Source organism: Scomber japonicus, chromosome 6 (genome assembly GCF_027409825.1).
Source record: "Scomber japonicus isolate fScoJap1 chromosome 6, fScoJap1.pri, whole genome shotgun sequence".
In the NCBI taxonomy this organism is placed as follows: domain Eukaryota; kingdom Metazoa; phylum Chordata; class Actinopteri; order Scombriformes; family Scombridae; genus Scomber; species Scomber japonicus.
The window spans coordinates 36,450,618-36,469,887 of record NC_070583.1 but is presented as its reverse complement, the minus strand read 5'-3'; the positions used below and the strand labels follow the sequence as shown (position 1 = coordinate 36,469,887).

General features: G+C 39.9%; 2 protein-coding genes across 2 annotated transcripts in view; one reads left to right on the top strand and one right to left on the bottom strand.

Moving 5' to 3' along the window:
• The window catches only part of supt5h (SPT5 homolog, DSIF elongation factor subunit), a 57,211-nt gene extending 49,142 nt beyond the window's left edge, over positions 1-8,069 (bottom strand). Inside the window, exons 1-4 of the mRNA XM_053320308.1 lie at positions 7,952-8,069; positions 7,653-7,757; positions 6,715-6,871; positions 6,539-6,607 (exon numbers count right to left, since the gene is read on the bottom strand). Of these exons, the coding sequence (XP_053176283.1) occupies positions 6,539-6,607; positions 6,715-6,871; positions 7,653-7,739 (313 nt within the window). The 5' untranslated portion in view covers positions 7,740-7,757; positions 7,952-8,069. The remainder of the gene's footprint in view (positions 1-6,538; positions 6,608-6,714; positions 6,872-7,652; positions 7,758-7,951) is intronic.
• Positions 8,070-10,067: 1,998 nt separating this feature from the next.
• Positions 10,068-11,231, top strand: triap1 (TP53 regulated inhibitor of apoptosis 1). Its single transcript, XM_053321586.1, has 2 exons — positions 10,068-10,696; positions 11,182-11,231. Exon 1 carries the CDS (start codon positions 10,131-10,133, stop codon positions 10,353-10,355), a length of 225 nt encoding a protein of 74 aa, XP_053177561.1. The 5' UTR covers positions 10,068-10,130; the 3' UTR covers positions 10,356-10,696; positions 11,182-11,231.
• Positions 11,232-19,270: the final 8,039 nt, after the last annotated feature.

Sequence of the window (19,270 nt, the reverse complement as noted above, 5' to 3'; positions counted from 1 at the left end):
TCGTTAGTTCAGGAGGAGAGAAAATAAAATAAAATAAAATAAAATAAAATAAAATAATAAAAGATGACAGTGTTTGTTCTACCAGGCAGCAGGGTCGGGCAAATGGTCACAGTTGGTTCAAGGTGGAGTTACTTACTTACTTACCACAGATCCACATTAATGACTAGCTAGCAGCTCAGGCTCGTCTCTAATGGAGCTTTTAACACTATATATACAGTTCTAGCTCGACTCGACTCGACGTGAGAGCGGGGTCGTCATAGCAACGGCTGCGTTAAACTGCCGTGACTTGGTTTTCTATATAACCGATGGAGGAGGACATGGAGGCGATGGTGTACTTGCTGCTGCTGTATGTGGCTTTCTGTCACACACACACTTCATTATTTCTTTTCCTTCCTTCCTTCCTTCCCTCTGTCCTTCCTTCGTTCCTTCCTTCGTTCCTTCCTTCCTTCCTTCCTTCCTGCTGTATGTGGCTTTCTGTCACTGACAAAGCAACAGAAGAGAAACCAATCGCTTCCTTCCTTCCTTCCCTCTGTCCTTCCTTCCTTCCTTCCTTCCTTCCTGCTGCTGTATGTGTCACACACACTTCATTCCTTCTTTCCTTCCTTCCTTCCTTCCTGCCGGCTTTGATTCTTGTGTGGGATGTTGGCCCGGTTTGCTTCCTGTCTTCGTTTCCTTCCTTCCTGCTGCTGTATGTGTCACACACACTTCATTCCTTCTTTCCTTCCTTCCTTCCTTCCTGCCGGCTTTGATTCTTGTGTGGGATGTTGGCCCGGTTTGCTTCCTGTCTTCGTTTCCTTCCTTCCTTCCTTCCGGTCTTCTTTTCCTTCCTTCCGTCCTTCCTTCATTCCCTCCCTCTGTCCTTCCTGTCTTCTTTTACTTCCTTCCCTCCTCCCTCCCTTCCTGTCTTATTTTCCTTATTTCCTTCTGTCCTTCCTGTTTTATTTTCCTTCCTTCATGTCTAATTTTCCTTCCTTCCTTCCCTCTGTCATTCCTTTCTGCCATCTTTCCTTCCATCCTTCTTTCTCGTCTTATTTTCCTTCCTTCCTTCTGTCCTTCCATCCTTCCTTCCTCCCTTCCATCTTTCCTTCCTCCCTTTCTTCTTTCCCTCCTCCCTCCCTTCCTGTCTTATTTTCCTTCCTTCCTTCCTTCCTTCCTTCCTGCCTAATTTTCCTTCCCTCTGTCCTTCCTGTCTTATTTTCCTTCCTCCCTTCCTTCCTTCTTGTCTTATTTTTTTCCTTCCTTCATTCCTTCCTTCCCTCCCTCCTCCCTCTTCCCTCCCTTCTTGTCTTATTTTCCTTTTGATGGAGTAGAGTCGAGTCGAGCTAGAACTTTAATAACACTAACGTGACAGATACCAGATTGTTTTTCCGTGTCCAATTATCTGAAATTATATTACAAATCAAGATATCTTTTCCTTCCTTCCTTCCCTCTGTCCTTCCTTCCTTCTTTTCCTTCCTTCCCTCTGTCCTTCCTTCCTTCCTTCCTTCTGTCCCTCTATCCTTCCTTCCCTCCTACCCTCTGTCCTTCCTTCCTTCCCTCTGTCCTTCCTGTCTTCTTTTCCTTCCTTCCTTCCAGTCTTCTTTTCCTTGCTTCCTTCCTGTCTTCTCTTCCTTCCTTCCTTCCCTCTGTCCTTCCTGTCTTCTTTTCCTTCCTTCCTTCCCTCTGTCCTTCCTGTCTTCTTTTCCTTCCTTCCTTCCCTCTGTCCTTCCTGTCTTCTCTTCCTTCCCTCTGTCCTTCCTGTCTTCTTTTCCTTCCTCCCTTCTTTCCTTCCGTCCTGTCTTCTTTGCCTTCCTTCTGTCCTTCCTGTCTTCTTTTCCTTCCTTCGGTCTTTCCTTCCTTCCTTCTTGTCTTATTTTCCTTTTGATGGAGTCGAGTCGAGCTAGAACTGTATCATGGAAAAGATCCATAACACTCCACTACCTTTATTTTCTTTCCTCAGATTTCACATTTCTTATCTGGTTAAATTATGAAATAAAGCAGTTTCACTTTAATAATAATAATACTAACGTGACAGATACCAGATTGTTTTTCCGTGTCCAATTATCTGACCTTATATTACAAATCAAGATAAATTAACTGCTGCTGTTCAAGGAGCCAATAATGGATTTGCCCTCTATGCTTCCTCCTGTTAGGCTACGACACTCACAAATACAGCTGTGCTGAGATGGAGGGACGGAGGGGCGGAGATGGGGGGGGAGGAGGAGGAGGAGGGGGGGGGGGGTGCGGTTAATACATTCTGACATATAAAAAGTATAACAGCGATATGGATTTCATTCAATGGATGAAACTGATATCCCATTCACAGTTTTTTTTTTTTTTAGAAGTACACATGGATATAAAAAAAAAAAAAAAAAAAAAAAAAAAATGAAGATCAGAGCAGGAGAGTATCTGAAGTAGAATTTACCGTTAACTGAAGAGGACATGCATGACAGAGAGGAACACCAACGAGACAGAGAGAGTTCAGGTCAGACAACACTGATGTACTGAATACAACTCAGACTACACACTACTGTCAGTCTGCAGGGCACACACTGCTATCATCATCATCTCTGTCAGCAGCAACACTTTAAAGTAAGACCTGAACATGGCTGGGATATAAAGACACAGCCCATACAGATATTACACAGCAAAATAATACCACCTTAAATAATCTATATATATATATACACACTGGCTGATAATGTCATATGTACAGAATATATGCATAAACACATCTTATTCATAGATAGATGGATAGATAGATAGATGGATGGATGGGTAGATGGGTAGATGGGTAGATGGATGGGTAGATGGGTAGATGGATGGGTAGATAGATAGATAGATGGATGGATGGGTAGATGGGTAGATGGATGGGTAGATAGATAGATAGATGGATGGATGGATGGGTAGATAGATGGGTAGATGGATGGATGGATGGGTAGATGGATAGATGGATGGATGGATGGGTAGATGGATGGATGGATGGATGGATGGATAGATGGGTAGATGGATGGATAGATAGATGGGTAGATGGATAGATAGATGGATGGGTAGATGGTTGGATGGATGGGTAGATGGGTAGATGGATGGATGGGTAGATAGATAGATAGATAGATAGATAGATGGATGGATGGATGGGTAGATAGATAGATGGGTAGATGGATGGATAGATAGATGGGTAGATAGATGGATAGATAGATGGGTAGATGGATAGATAGATAGATGGGTAGATAGATGGATAGATAGATGGGTAGATGGATAGATAGATGGGTAGATGGGTAGATGGGTAGATAGGTAGATGGATGGATGGATAGATGGATGGGTGGATGGATGGATGGACAGATAGATGGATGGATGGATGGATGGGTAGATGGATAGATGGGTAGATGGATGGATAGATGGGTAGATGGGTAGATGGGTAGATAGGTAGATGGATGGATGGATAGATGGATGGGTGGATGGATGGATGGACAGATAGATGGATGGATGGATGGATGGGTAGATGGATAGATGGGTAGATGGATGGATAGATAGATAGATAGATAGATAGATAGATAGATAGATAGATAGATAGATAGATAGATCTACAGTTAAGACACCCAGACGTGACATCACATAGAAACACATTCAATGGGAAAAAACTGAAGCCTTATTATTAGAGCTGACCCGTAAGTTGTATTAATTAATCAAATATAAGTTTGTACATGTTAATAAATAATAATAAAACAGTCAAACAGTGCCCTGCAGTATCTAAATATATATATATATATATATATATATATATATATATATATATATATATATATATATATATATATATATATATATAAATATAAAAAGCACAAAACCTGAAAATAAGCAATTTCAAACCCTTGTGACAGATATGTAATGAATGCACTTTGCTGGGAATGATGTCATAATTATAAAAAGCTATGAAATAAAAAAGAAAAATATCAATTATTATTTTATCAAATCATTATTTTATGCTACAACCGTATATTTAATGCTCTATTCTATATTTTTCTGCACTTTCTTTTTATTTTTTTAATATTTGTATGACTATTAGTTGGGTTGGGGGGTTTAATTGTATGTTTTAATGTTTGGGTTTTATTTTTATTTCTCAAATTGCATCTTTTTATGTTTTTTTTTGTTTCCAATTCTTACTGTTAACCCTCGTGTCGTCCTGCCCGGGTCAAATTGACCCAGTCTGTTTTGACTTGTTCCTCCCTCCTTCCTCCCTCCTTCCTCCCTCCCTCCTTCCTCCCTCCCTCCCTTCCTTGACTCAAGGACAACAGGAGGGTTAAATGTTTGTTTTATGTTAGACGCATAAAACTATCACGTAGGTTTAAGTGGAAGTCCGATTAATCTGTAACAACATTCTTGTTGTTACAGATTAATCTTGTTGTTCTTGAAAAAATATACACGACACACGAATACGCATAAACAATAAACTGCATATCACTGTTTCCCTGCTCACATGGAATCTAATGTGATGCTTATTTCTTTCCTTCCTTCTTCTCTTCTTCTCTCTTTCTTCCCTTCCTCCATCCCTCTTTCTTCCTTCCTTCCTTCTTTCCTTCCTCCCTTTCTCTCTCCCTCCTACATTCTTTCCTGCGTCCTTCCTTCCTTCTTTCATCTGTCCTTCTTTCCTTCCTTCCTCCCTCCTACCTTCTTTCCTCCCTCGCTCCTACCTTCCTTCCTTATTTACTTCTTTCCTCCATCCTTCCTTCCTTTCCTCCCTTCCTGCCGTCCTCCATCCCCCTTTCTTCCTTCTGTCGTTCCTCCCTCCCTCCCTGCCTTCTTTCCTTTACTCCCTTCCTCCCTCCCTTCCTTGACTCGAACACAACAGGAGGGTTAAACATTTCTCTGAAGCTCCAGGTGTTTATCAGCTGCTGCAACAAGGAGTCTGTTTATTTTATTTTCTGTCTAAGACTCTTCCTTCTTTCCTTCCTTCCTTCCTTCCTTCTGTGCTTCCTCTCTCCTTCTTTCTTTCTTTCCTTCTTCTCTCTTTCTTCCCTTCCTCCATCCCCCTTTCTTCCGTCCTTCCTTTCTTCCTTCTTCCGTCCTTCCTTTCTTCCTTCTTCCCTCCCTCCCTCCCACTTTCTTTCCTCCCTCCCTCCCTCCCTCCTTCCTTCCTTATTTACTTCTTTCCTCCATCCTTCCTTCCTCCCTTATTTATTTCCTTTCCTCCCTTCCTTCCGTCCTCCATCCCCTTTTCTTCCTTCTGTCGTTCCTTCCTTTCTCTTTCCTTCCTTCCTTCCTCCCTCCCTGCCTTCTTTCCTTTACTCCCTTCCTCCCTCCCTCCCTGCCTTCTTTCCTTTACTCCCTTCCTCCCTTCCTTCCTTCCCAGACCCAAGATCATAGTTTATTCAAGCTGCACAAATGACTTCTCCTACATCATGTTTAGTTCTTGCCTTCCTGACACTCCGAATATTTTAAAGACGTTAATCGGCCTTTGATAAATAATAAAAAAAAATAATAATATATTTGGTCTGGCAAATGTTTGGTTGGTATTTTACTTATTAATGGACCAAAATCATGAAATAATTATATAACTGTATATTAAAGCCCGACCAGTTCGTAGCTTTTGCTCTTTGATTCAACTTCAATGTGTTTCATTCATAGCTAATTATAATTATTAAACATTCCCAGTGTAGTTTACGAGCTTCATGTTTAAAATACAAAAAAACGTTTTCTAAAGTTTGAATCCATCCAAACCAGCTGCATAAATTTAAAAAAGAACCAAAAACTGTGATATTCCCACCAAAGAAAGCAGCCAGGACAAAAGGTCAGAGGTCAAACACAATCACTCAGTGTCACAAGAACAAATCAGGAGTTGTTTTTTTTGGGGGGGACCGCTGCTAAAAAAAATAAAGCAAACCGAACGAATGAAGGGAACAAAGATCCAATCACATCGTTATCAGTTTGAATAAAGTGTAATTAACTTGTTTTGGTCTAAGTCTGAGGGGTTTTTAGAAGTTTATAACTGGTACTTTCACTTCATTTAACATGAGAAATCTGCTTCTAGAGATTAGAAACCAACTGGAGGGCATTAACCCATCAAGAGTCTGAACACTTTCATCAAGCAAAGATAATAAATAGACTGAATTTCTCCATAAATCAAGTTCAGGTTCAGGTTCAGGTTTAAGGTTTAGGTTGTGATCCTGCTCAGAAGATTTATAGCACATTTAAAAACCATGAAAAACATTTTAAAACACTTTAATAGTATATTAATGAGCCATGTTGTAATCAGCGTGGTTCTTTATACAGAGCCAGATTAGCCTCGGGATCCTAATTAAGACGAGTCCTTTTAAAGGTGGTCGTTGTTGTTGTTGTTTTAATACAGCCGAGGTTTCTACGCAGCGGTTCACATTAAGTTTATGAACTTTGGCGACCCAACGTAGTCGTATTTGTGCCGCCAGTAGCAAACCTCAGCTGTGTTCCTTCCAGTTACAAGCATCACTGTCAGTCCCATCACTTCACACCTGTTTGAATTTTAATCTTCAACCTTTTAACTTAACTTTAATAACACCCGAATAAAACAGTTTGACTTCCTCACCTTTCTCCAGAATGTCCTCGGCTCCTTCCTCCCACTGATCTTCCTCATCCTCGTACTCGTCGTCCACATCTAGAAAAGAGAAGAGGCGAGCAGAACAGAACAGAGAGGATCAGAGACGAGTTCTCTCCGTCAGTATCTAAAAGCTTCTTCTTTCATCTGCAGGGGTTCATTCGTACCGGCTTCGTCCAGGATGAACCCGCCGTGTCTCGGCTTCTTCCTGGGACGGTCGTCATCGTCTTCTTCCTCCTCTTCGTCGTACTCCTCCTCATCATCCAGGTCCTCACCCTCCTCCTCTGCTACCTTGTCACTTCCCACCGGGCTGTTCGTCTCCTCCTGGTGACGGAGAGAGAGAGAGACGATGTAGTTAAAGTATTACAGTAAAATAAATAATATAGTGATGTAGTATGCAGTATTACAGTAAAAGTACTGCAGTATTATAGTGATGTAGTATGCAGTATTATAGTAAAAGTACTGCAGTATTATAGTGATGTAGTATGCAGTATTACAGTAAAAGTACTGCAGTATTATAGTGATGTAGTATGCAGTATTACAGTAAAAGTACTGCAGTATTATAGTGATGTAGTATGCAGTATTACAGTAAAAGTACTGCAGTATTATGAGTGATGTAGTATGCAGTATTACAGTAAAAGTACTGCAGTATTATGAGTGATGTAGTATGCAGGATTACAGTAAAAGTACTGCAGTATTATAGTGATGTAGTATGCAGTATTACAGTAAAAGTACTGCAGTATTATAGTGATGTAGTATGCAGTATCACAGTAAAAGTACTGCAGTATTATAGTGATGTAGTATGCAGTATTACAGTAAAAGTAGTGATATATTATTATATATAACATCATTAGATTATTAATAGTGAAGCATCAGTGTTAGAGCTGCATGTTACTGTTGTAGCTGCTGGAGGTGGAGCTAGTTTACACTACTTTATATACAGTTAACTGGTTTATAATAATACTACAGTAAAGTACAGGTACCTCTATATTGCGCTTTAGTGAAGTATCGTTACTCTGAGGTACTCCGTTACTTCTCCTCTCTGTTTACTCTCATCGCGCTGTTAGCATCTCTTAGCATCGCGGCTAGCTGTCTGTTAGCTCACCTCATTCTCCTCCACCTCCTCCGCCTCTCCGTCGCTGCTCCGCTCGCTCTGGTTGTCGGAGAAGTCGCTGTCGTCGCTGTCAGACATCCTGAAGCTCTAAACACCCTAAACACACGCCACACACAGCAGCAGCAGAAAGAAAGAAAAATAAAAACAACCTCAGTGAAGTTTGAATCAGAAGCTAGCAGCTAACAGCTAGCAGCTAGCACAGAGCTAATGTTAGCATGGACGTTACGCTCCAGATAATAACAACGGCTGATAATAAACACTGTGTGGCGGGTTGTAGTGGTGTTACTTACCTGCTTGTATCTCCCGGTGATGTTTGTTTCTCCCTGGCTGTGAGATAAAAGGAAATAAATCAGCTTTTCTGTGTTTATGTTGCTCTGATGGCTCCCACGTCTTCTCGGACAGCGTGCGAGATTTCCGAAATGTCGCGCGGGTTTAGACGGAAGCTGGGTGAACGGAGCTGAAGTCTCACTCTGATATAAATATAAAGACGGGATACATATATAATACCTGATATAAATATAAAGACAGGATACATATAGCTATAATATCTGATATAAATACAATACAGTACAATACAGTACAGTACAATGCAATACAGTACAATGCAATACAGTACAATACAGTACAGTACAATACAATACAATACAATACAATACAATACAATACAATACAATACAGTACAGTACAATACAATACAATACAATACAATACAATACAATACAATACAATACAGTACAGTACAATACAATGCAGTACAATACAGTACAATACAATACAATACAGTACAGGGATCACAGCCTCATCTAAATGTGTTCATCTTGGTCCATTTATATAGATAATATGAAGTAAAACCACCTCTTCTCCTTACTTCCACCTAGCAGGCGTCATCAGGCCGTCACAGAGCAACATGAGCTCTGTGCAACATGGACTGTGTGATATATAAAACATGTCTATGAAGTCTTAAGACAATACATGGTGTAGCAGGATTAGGCAACAAGTGTTACGCAATACTCCTTTGTTGTTGCTCAAATCAAGTCATGTGTTTCTGATGAACTTTATTATGTGTGAGTCTGTGTGTGTGTGTGTGTGTGAGTGTGTGTGAGTGTGTGAGTGGGGGGAGGGGGGGGGGGGGCGGAGGGGGGCATTGTTTTTCTCATTGTGCTGTTTTACTGCAAAATGACAATAAAGTTGATTCAGATTTAAGTCGACATCTGAACGTCAAGCTAAGAGTTACCAACGTCACCTAGTTTAACTTTTAAAGGTTTTAACCCTTGTGTTTTGACCTCCTTTCCTTCCCTCCTTTCCTTCCTTCTTCCTCCCTCCCTCCCTCCTTCCTTCCTTCCTTCCGTCCTCCCTCCCTCCCTTTCTTCCTTCCTCCCTCTTTTCCTTCCTCCCTCCTTCCTTCTCCTTTCCTCTCTCCCTCCTTCCTTCTTTCCTCCCTCCTTTCCTTCCTCCCTCTTCCTTCCCTCTTTTCCTCCCTTTCTTCCTTCCTCCCTCCCTCCTTTCCTTCCTTCACCCTCCCTTCTTCGTCCCTTGAACTTTAACATATCTGGCGTCGGATGTTAAATAAGTAAAAGCCGTTGACGGTAGCGGCGTATCCTCCGACGTGACGACGACTCTCCCTGATGGAGAAGCGAGGCGGCCATCGGGAGAGAGTTTGTTCCCAAAGAGCAAAATGTTCTTGTTCTTGTGTTTCGAGTTTATAAAAATGTGAAACATCTGGAAGACCGAAGCAGCAGGAGGTCAAACTCATCTTTATTCAAAAGGAAACAAACAGAACAATGTGATCTGATGAGGGACGGATCATTAAGAAGGGAAGGAAGGAAGGAAGGAAGGAAGGAAGGAAGGAAGGAAGGAAGGAAGCAAGGAAAGAAAGAAAGAAAGAAAGAAAGAAAGAAAGAAAGAAAGGAAAGGAAGGGCAGATGGAAGGAAGGAAAGAAGGAAGAGAAGGAAGAGAAGAAAGGGAGGACAGATGGAAGGAAGGGAGGAAGGAAGGAAGGAAGGAAGGAAGGAAGGCAGGCAAGAAAGAAGGAAGGAAGGAAGGAAGAGAAGAAAGGGAGGACAGATGGAAGGGGAGACAAAAAGGAAAGATGAAAGAAAAAGAAAGGAAAGATGGAAGGAAGGAAGGAAGGAAGGAAGGAAAAGGAAGACATGAAGGAAAGTGGGCCGGATTGGACTCCTCTGCGGACCGCTTCTGGCCCGCGGGCCTCATGTTTGACCCGTTTTTACTTTCGTTTTCACGTTTCTGTTTTTCAGAGTATCAACAGAGTGATGCCTCTCTCTCAGCACGCACGCACACACCATCTTTGCTACGTCATGACGCTCTTTACGTAAAACCTCCAGCCAATCGCATCGCTCGGTTCAAGGAGAGAGCCACGGTGTTTCTGTCTTCCTGGTTAAAAACGCTCCATTGCTCCATTTCCACCTTAAATCGTCTTTTTTGAAGCCGGTTTTTTGTGCGCGTGGGACATGAACAGCGTCGGGGAGGCCTGCACCGACCTGAAGCGGGAGTACGACCAGTGCTTCAATCGCTGGTTCGCGGAGAAGTTTCTGAAGGGGGACCGGAACGGAGACCCGTGCACGGAGAGCTTCCGGCGGTACCAGCGCTGCGTGCAGAAGGCCATCCGGGACAAAGACATCCCGGTGGACGGAGTGGAGTTCATGGGACCCAACAAGGACAAACCGGAGAGCTGAGGGACAAGGCACGTGCACCTGGTGGTTCATTTACACCTGCAGGAAAGCTCTACCTGCTGAAGGTGACTGAGCATGTGCAGAAGGGGGCCGGGGACGCTGCAGCGAGGATGAAGATCAAGATCAAGATCAAGATCAGGAGGAATGAGAAGGGACAGTGTGGTTGAATTAAGGTGGATTCATGGTGTAAAGATCCTGTCTGGACACAAACACTCTGCTTGGAACAATAATGTCTCATAAAAAGTCAAATTACCACCTTAAAAAAGTCCAATTTCCACCTTAAGATGTCTAATTACCACTTTTTAAATTCTTAAAAAGTGACATCCTTTGTTAGAAATGTACGAGTTTAAGGTGGATTCATGGTTTAAAGATCCTGTCTGGACACAAACACTCTGCTTGGAACAATTATGTCTCATAAAAAGTCAAATTACCACCTTTAAAAAGAAATATCATTTCCACCTTAAGATGTCTAACGCTGAACTGGCAACCAGAGCCATACCAGAACTCACCAAACTACCTTAAAATTCTTAATTAGAGTCGATTAATGGTGTTAAGATCCTCTCTGGACTCAGAAGCTCAGCATGGAACAATAATGTCTCATAAAATTCTGAATACCACCTTAAAAAGTCTAATTTCCACCCTAAAATGTCTAATTACCACCTTTTTAAAATCCATAATTAAGGTGGATTCATGATGTAAAGATCCTATCTGGACACAAACACTCTGCTTGGAACAATAATGTCTCATAAAATTCTAAATACCGCCTTAAAAAGTCTAATTACCACCTTTACAATTATTAAAAAGTGACGTCCTTTGTTAGAAATGTAAGATTTTAAGGTGGATTCATGGTTTAAAGATCCTCTCTGGACACAAACACTCTGCTTGGAACAATAATGTCTCATAAAAAGTCAAATTACCACCTTAAAAAAGTCCAATTTCCACCTTAAAATTCTTAAAAAGTGACATCCTTTGTTAGAAATGTACGAGTTTAAGGTGGATTCATGGTTTAAAGATCCTGTCTGGACACAAACACTCTGCTTGGAACAATAATGTCTCATAAAAAGTCAAATTACCACCTTAAAAAGCCAAATTACCACCTTTACAATTCTTAAAAGGTGACATCCTTTGTTAAAAATGTAAGATTTTAAGGTGGATTCATGGTTTAAAGATCCTCTCTGGACACAAACACTCTGCTTGGAACAATTATGTCTCGTAAAAAGTCTAATTACCACCTTTTTAAAAGAAATATAATTTCCACCTTAAGATGTCTAACGCTGAACTGGCAACCAGAGCCATACCAGAACTCACCAAACTACCTTAAAATTCTTAATTAGAGTGGATTAATGGTGTTAAGATCCTCTCTGGACTCAGAAGCTCAGCGTGGAACAATAATGTCTCATAAAATTTCTAAATACCACCTTAAAAAGTCTAATTTCCACCCTAAAATGTCTAAATTACTACCTTAAAATCCTTAATTAAGGTGGATTCATGATGTAAAGGTCCTATCTGGACACAAACACTCTGCTTGGAACAATAATGTCTCATTAACAGTCTAATTACCACCTTAAAAAGTCTAATTACCACCTTAAAATTCTTAAAAAGTGACATCCTTTGTTAAAAATGTAAGAGTTTAAGGTGGATTCATGGTTTAAAGATCATATCTGGACACAAACACTCTGCTTGGAACAATAATGTCTCATAAAAGGTCAAATTACCACCTTAAAATCCTTAATTAAGGTGGATTCATGGTGTTAAGATCCTCTCTGGACTCAGAAACTCAGCGTGGGACAGTAATACGTCTATTATAGTTTTACCACACTTACAAAAAAAAAGTCTAATTACCACCTTAAAATCCTTTTTGAAATATAAGAATTTAAGGTGGACTCATGGTTTAAAGATCCTCTCTGGACACAAACACTCTGCTTGGAACAATAATGTCACATGAAAGTGTTAATACCACCTTAAAATCGTGTACTATCTTCTCCCTCGTTAACAATTAAAAGAATATCTGAATATGTAAATTATGTAATTTCTAACACGTTGCCATGGACACCAAATGTCTTGTCAAATTTCAAAATAAAAGACATTAAACCCGAATAGAGCACAACGCACTGATTGGTTAAATGATTTGTGATGTCACAGATAAAATAAAAAAATAAAATTAATTCAGATTTCTTTTTTTTAACGAGCTCGGAGAAACTTTCCCTCTTTTTTTTTTAATTTAATTTTATTTTATTTTCCAGCAGATGAATGTGAAGCTCAAAAATTAAACTTTAACCAGCAGCTGTTTTTTGTTTTATTATATTTAATGTTTAATTGACTATTGTTAATTAAAGTCCTTTTTTTTTTTAATTAAGCTTCAGGATTTGCTTATTTTCCTGTTTTTATATAATAATCTGTTTTTTTGTGACTTGTATCGTCACCGTGGGCTCTGACAGGAAGTGACGCTACTAATAAATAGTATTTATTATATTTAACAGATAGACATTCTCTTATTTTTTAATTTATGTTTGAGGTTGAGTTATAAAAGCAGCGACTGGAACTGATTTCTCTTTTTTTTCTTAATTTTCTTTGTAAGTTTTTTTTTTGTGTGTGTGTCTCAGTGTTTCCTCCTTTTTAAATGTGGCTGATTTAAGGTGGACTGACCCTTTTAAGGTGGACCAGTTATTCTCATTTTTTACTATCAATATAAATGAGTGACTGAAAAATGGAAGAAAATGACAAAGAAAAAGCTTTTTGTTTGTTTCCTCCAGATTGTCGGCTGATTTAAGGTGGACTGATCCGTTTAAGGTGGACCAGTTTTCTCATTTAGTCGTTGATGTAAAATGTGTCTGGATGAGCGAGTGATGGAAAAATGGAAGAAAATGACAAAGAAAAAGCTTTTTGTCTGTTGTTTCCTCCAGACTGCCGGCTGATTTAAGGTGGACTGATCCTTTTAAGGTGGACCAGTTATTCTCATTTTTCACTATCAATATAAATGAGTGACTGAAAAATGGAAGAAAAGGACAAAGAAAAAGCTTTTTGTCTGTTGTTTCCTCAGACTGCCGGCTGATTTAAGGTGGACTGACCCTTTTAAGGTGGATTGATCCTTTTAAGGTGGACCAGTTTTCTTATTTAGGCGTTGATGTAAAATGTGTCTGGATGAGCGAGTGATGGAAAAATGGAAGAAAATGACAAAGAAAAAGCTTTTTGTCTGTTGTTTCCTCCAGACTGCTGGCTGATTTAAGGTGGACTGATCCTTTTAAGGTGGACCAGTTGTTCTCATTTTTCACTATCAATATAAATGAGTGACAGAAAAATGGAAGAAAATGACAAAGAAAAAGCTTTTTGTCTGTTTCCTCCAGACTGCCGGCTCATTTAAGGTGGACTGACCTCTTTTAAGGTGGACTAGTTTTTCTAATCTCACCCTGAATGGCAGCCACACACCTCAACAGAGAATGTAGAAATGTCTCCTCCACCTTTAAACATTCAACATTTAAGGTGGAAACTCTTATTTATTTATTCAGATTCATCTCATCACAGTTTTTATTTTTGTCTGTAAAACGATAAAAGTGTCGCCTCGGTAACGTCTGTGACATCTGGAGACGCCTCGGTAACGCCATGGTAACGCCTCGGTAACGTCTGTGATTTATATAAAATGTATAAACGGAGGTGCAGAAGTCAAACCTGCGGAGAGAGAGAGACACTTTATTGTTTTTTATACATTTACACGGACTGGACTTTGCCTCTATGACGGTGTCGGATCGATGCTCGACGGAGAATAAAATCTTTATCTTCCTCAAATGATTGATGTTTGATTCTTCTTCTTCTTCTTCTTCTTCCTTCTTCTTCTTCTTCCTCTTCCTCCTCTTCCTTCTTCTTCTTCCTCTTCTTCTTCTTCTTCCTCCTCCTTCTTCTGCCTCCTCCTCCTTCTTCTTCTTCTTCTTCTTCTGCCTCCTTCTTCCTTCTCCTCTTCTTCTTCCTCCTCTTCCTTCTCCTCTCCCTCTTCCTCCTCCTCTTCCTCTTCTTCTCCTCCTCTTCTTCTTCCTCCTCTTCCTTCTCCTTCTCTCCCTCTTCTTCTTTCTCCTCTTCCTCTTCTTCCTCCTCCTCTTCTTCTTCTTCTTCCTCCCTTCCTTCTTCCTCCTCCTCTTCTTCTCCTTCTTCCTCTTCCTTCTCCTCCTCCTCTTCTTCCTCCTCTTCCTCTTCTTCTTCCTCCTCTTCCTTCTCCTTTTCTTCTTCTTCTTCCTCCTCTTCCTCTTCTTCTCCTTCTTCTCCTCCTCTTCTTCCTCCTCCTTCCTCCTCTTCCTTCTCCTCTTCCTCTTCTTCTTCTTCTTCCTCCTCCTCTTCTTCCTCTTCTTCTTCCTCCTCTTCCTTCTCCTTCTTCTCCTCCTCTTCCTCTTCTTCCTCCTCTTCCTTCTCCTCCTCTTCCTTTTCTCCTTCTTCTTCCTCCCTTCCTTCTTCCTCCTCTTCTTCTCCTTCTTCCTCTTCCTTCTCCTCCTCCTCCTCCTCCTCTTCCTTCTCCTTTTCTTCTTCTTCTTCTCCTCTTCCTTCTCCTCCTCTTCCTCTTCTTCCTTCTCCTCTTCTTCTTCTTCTTCTTCCTCCTCTTCCTTCTCCTCTCCTTCTTCTTCCTCCTCCTCTTCCTTCTTCCTCCTCCTCTTCCTCTTCCTTCTTCGTCCTCCTCTTCTTCTTCTTCTTCCTCCTCTTCTTCCTCCTCTTCTTCTTCTTCTTCCTCCTCTTCTTCCTCCTCTTCCTTCTTCTTCTTCTTCTCTTTTATAACTAAACTTCAGTGGATCATATGTGAGCTATAGCATCAGATAGGTGTAGTACACAGATGAACCAGCAGGGGGCCGTTTTATTTCAACGCCGACAATCAGTGGGACAATTTCTAAGCAATGGATTTATTGATTTTTACCTTTTTTTCAGTATTTTTGTATTTTTTTTCCTTTTTCAGTATTTTTTTTTTTACCTTTTTTTTTTTACCTTTTTTCAGTATTTTTGTATTTTTTTCAGTATTTTTTTTAACTTTTTTTTTACCTTTTTTTTACCTTTTTTCAGTATTTTTGTATTTTTTAACCTTTTTTCAGTATTTTTTTTTTTACCTTTTTTCAGTATTTTTGTATTTTTTAACCTTTTTTCAGTATTTTTTTTTTTACCTTTTTTTTTTTTACCTTTTTTCAGTATTTTTGTATTTTTTTCAGTATTTTTTTTACCTTTTTTTTAACCTTTTTTTTTACCTTTTTTCAGTATTTTTGTATTTTTTAACCTTTTTTCAGTATTTTTTTTTTTACCTTTTTTCAGTATTTTTGTATTTTTTTCAGTATTTTTTTTACCTTTTTTTTTACCTTTTTTCAGTATTTTTGTATTTTTTAACCTTTTTTCAGTATTTTTTTTTTTACCTTTTTTTTTTACCTTTTTTCAGTATTTTTTTTTCCTTTTTTCAGTATTTTTTTTTTACCTTTTTTTTTTTTACCTTTTTTCAGTATTTTTGTATTTTTTTTTCCTTTTTTCAGTATTTTTTTTTTACCTTTTTTCAGTATTTTTGTATTTTTTTCAGTATTTTTTTACCTTTTTTTACCTTTTTTCAGTATTTTTGTATTTTTTAACCTTTTTTCAGTATTTTTTTTTTTACCTTTTTTTTTTACTTTTTTTCAGTATTTTTGTTTTTTTTTTTCCTTTTTTCAGTATTTTTTTTTTTACCTTTTTTCAGTATTTTTGTATTTTTTTCAGTATTTTTTTTACCTTTTTTTTTTTACCTTTTTTTACCTTTTTTCAGTATTTTTGTATTTTTTAACCTTTTTTCAGTAATTTTTTTTTACCTTTTTTCAGTATTTTTGTATTTTTTTTTCCTTTTTTCAGTATTTTTTTTTTACCTTTTTTCAGTATTTTTGTATTTTTTCAGTATTTTTTTTACCTTTTTTTTTACCTTTTTTTTACCTTTTTTCAGTATTTTTGTATTTTTTAACCTTTTTTCAGTAATTTTTTTTTACCTTTTTTCAGTATTTTTGTATTTTTTTTAAACTTTTTTGCAGTATTTTTAAAAAAATTTGCAGTATTTTATTTATTTGCAATAAAAACATTTCTTTTTTAAATTTATTTGCAGTATTTTTCTTTTTCTTTTTTTGCAGTATTTTTTTTTTTTTTTACCTTTTTTGGTATTTGTATCTTTCCATGAAGTATTTTCATCTTTCTTTGCAGTCATTTTTTCTCATTGCAGTATTTTTATATCTTCCTTTGCAGTATTTTTGTTTTCCTTTGTAGTATTTTTCTCCTTTTTGCAGTATCCTTGTCTTTCTTAGAGTAGTGCAGCTAACTGTTGGAATAATTGTATATAAGTTATCTCATATTTACCCCTTTCTATAATCATTAACCTTTATAGTCATAGTCTACAAGCATGTTGTTTTAAAGTTGTTTTTCAGGACCTGTGACCCTGCTCAGGACGTCTTTGAAGTGTGTGTGACCACCTGTGACGACTGGTGACCCCCACCCTTTAGAGCAGCAACGACTATGTAAATTAGGGAAAGTCCTGAAGAGAATAAAAAGAAAGGGTTCGGCGAGGTCGCGGGTACAAGCGGCCGAAAAGAGCTTCCTCCGTAGGGTGGCTGGGCTCTCCCTTAGAGATAGGGTGAGAAGCTCAGTTATCCGGAGGGAGCTCGGAGTAGACCCGCTGCTCCTCCACGTCGAGAGGAGCCAGATGAGGAGGCTCGGGCATCTAATCAGGATGCCTCCCGGACGCCTCCCTGGTGAGGTGTTCAGGGCCTGTCCCACCGGTAGGAGACCACGGGGAAGACCCAGGACACGCTGGAGAGACTATGTCTCTCGGCTGGCCTGGGAACGCCTCGGGATCCCCCTGGAAGAGCTGGACGAAGTGGCTGGGGAGAGGGAAGTCTGGGCTTCCTGCTTAGGCTGCTGCCCCCGAGACCCGACCCCGGATAAGCGGAAGAAGATGGATGGTTCAGCGAGGTTTGCTCAGAGCGGGTTGGAGATTTGTAACTGAGCAGATCTCTGTCCGTTCTCCTTCCAAGTAGAAACTCTAATCCTGTTGTCTTGTCTTCATTTGTTTGATATTTTAAGTGTTTTAGGTTGCCTGGACCTGACACTAACAGACTCTTTGTCCTCGTCTCTTCACACCAAAGCTCAGCAGCTCAGACAGGAAGTACCTGCAGATAGTGGCGGAGACACAGTGAGGAACATCGTTGGGACTTCACTTCCTCCCATCCACATAGACGCTATCTAACCAGAGCTCTCATCATCATCATCATCATCATCATCACCCCCCCACCCCCCCGTCCTCCCTGAAGGAGCTTCTGCAGTATTCGTAGCAGAGCAGCCAGATTCTTCTTCCTCTGACTTCAATCCCTCGTTACTCTCCAGAGTTTATTCCAAGTTCAGTGTTTTTTATATTTCCCCTGATGTGAAAAATACATAAAATATGATTCGAGACAAGATTCATAAATGCAACGTGTTATTTAACCTTCCTGTCGTCCTCCCGGGTCGAATTGACCCGTCTGTTTTGACTGTTCCTTCTTTCCTTCCTTCCTTCCTTTCCTTCCTTTCTTCCTTTCATCTGTTTTGTGTTATGGTTGCTATAGTTACAGGTTGTTCTATGGTTGCTATAGTTACAGGTTGTTCTATGGTTGCTATAGAGACAGGTTGTGCTATGGTTGCTATAGATACAGGTTGTTCTATGGTTGCTATAGATACAAGTTGTTCTATGGTTGCTATAGATACAAGTTGTTCTATGGTTGCTATAGATACAAGTTGTTCTATGGTTGCTATAGATACAAGTTGTTCTATGGTTGCTATAGATACAGGTTGTGCTATGGTTGCTATAGATACAGGTTGTGCTATGGTTGCTATAGATACAGGTTGTGCTATGGTTGCTATAGATACAGGTTGTTCTATGGTTGCTATAGATACAGGTTGTTCTATGGTTGCTATAGAAACAGGTTGTTCTGTGGTTGCTATAGAAACAGGTTGTGCTTTAGTGTATAAATGAAGAATAACAAATCACTGCTGACATCAGAGATCCTGCTGGAGACATTTTTTAAAGTTGACTTTCATGTTTTCATCTTGTAAACGAACAGAATGAGTCTCTAACATGTTTTTAATACAAGTTTAGAACAAATGAGGTGAGAATGAGTCTGTAGAGGCTGTAAAACATTTCGGGCCAATGAGAAAAATAAATCAAGGTTTTGTGTTGTCATGGCTTCAAAGAGGAAGAAACTTTCTTGGTGTGACCTACAAAGGATTAAGGAATGTGATGTTTTATATAATTGCTTTGTGTTTAGCTTTGAAATAAATAAAGTAAAAAAAACGTTCACCACAGATGTGTTCATCAGGCAGATGTTAGTATCTGCCAGCATCCTTCCATCCATTCCTCCGCTTCCCGCCTCTTCTCCAGGGTCGGGTGTGGTGGCAGTAGGCCGAGCGGTGAAAGCCAAACATCGTTCATCCTCTCAAGCTCCTCCTGCAGAGATATGTAATCCTTCCAGTATGTTCTGGTTCTCCTCCAAGTTGGACCTGATCGGACCAAAGGACCAGCAGCTCTACTCCTATCTCCCCTGGATGTCTGGAGTTGAGGGTTGGGACGTAGGCTGACCGTTCTTCACCAGGAAGGTTCGGTGCAACACTCACGTCAATCTCATGCTCAGTCTAACCCTCGCTGTGAAGAAGACAACCAAGATGCTTAACCTCCTGCTACCAAAGGCGGGGCGGCCATCAGGAGAGACGGGACAATTCCCGGCCGGCTGGCGATGTCATGGAGACTACACAGATCGGCCGTCAGAAGCGAGTGTGCGGCCCTCCCTCTACTGTCATGAGCCGGTCAATATTCAGTCAGCGGGTGACACCCAGGGGCGGGCTGGCCATAGGGAGGTTTGGGAGGTTTCCTGAACGGCCGGTCTGTTCCAGGCCGGGGGCCGGTGGTCAGAACAGGGATA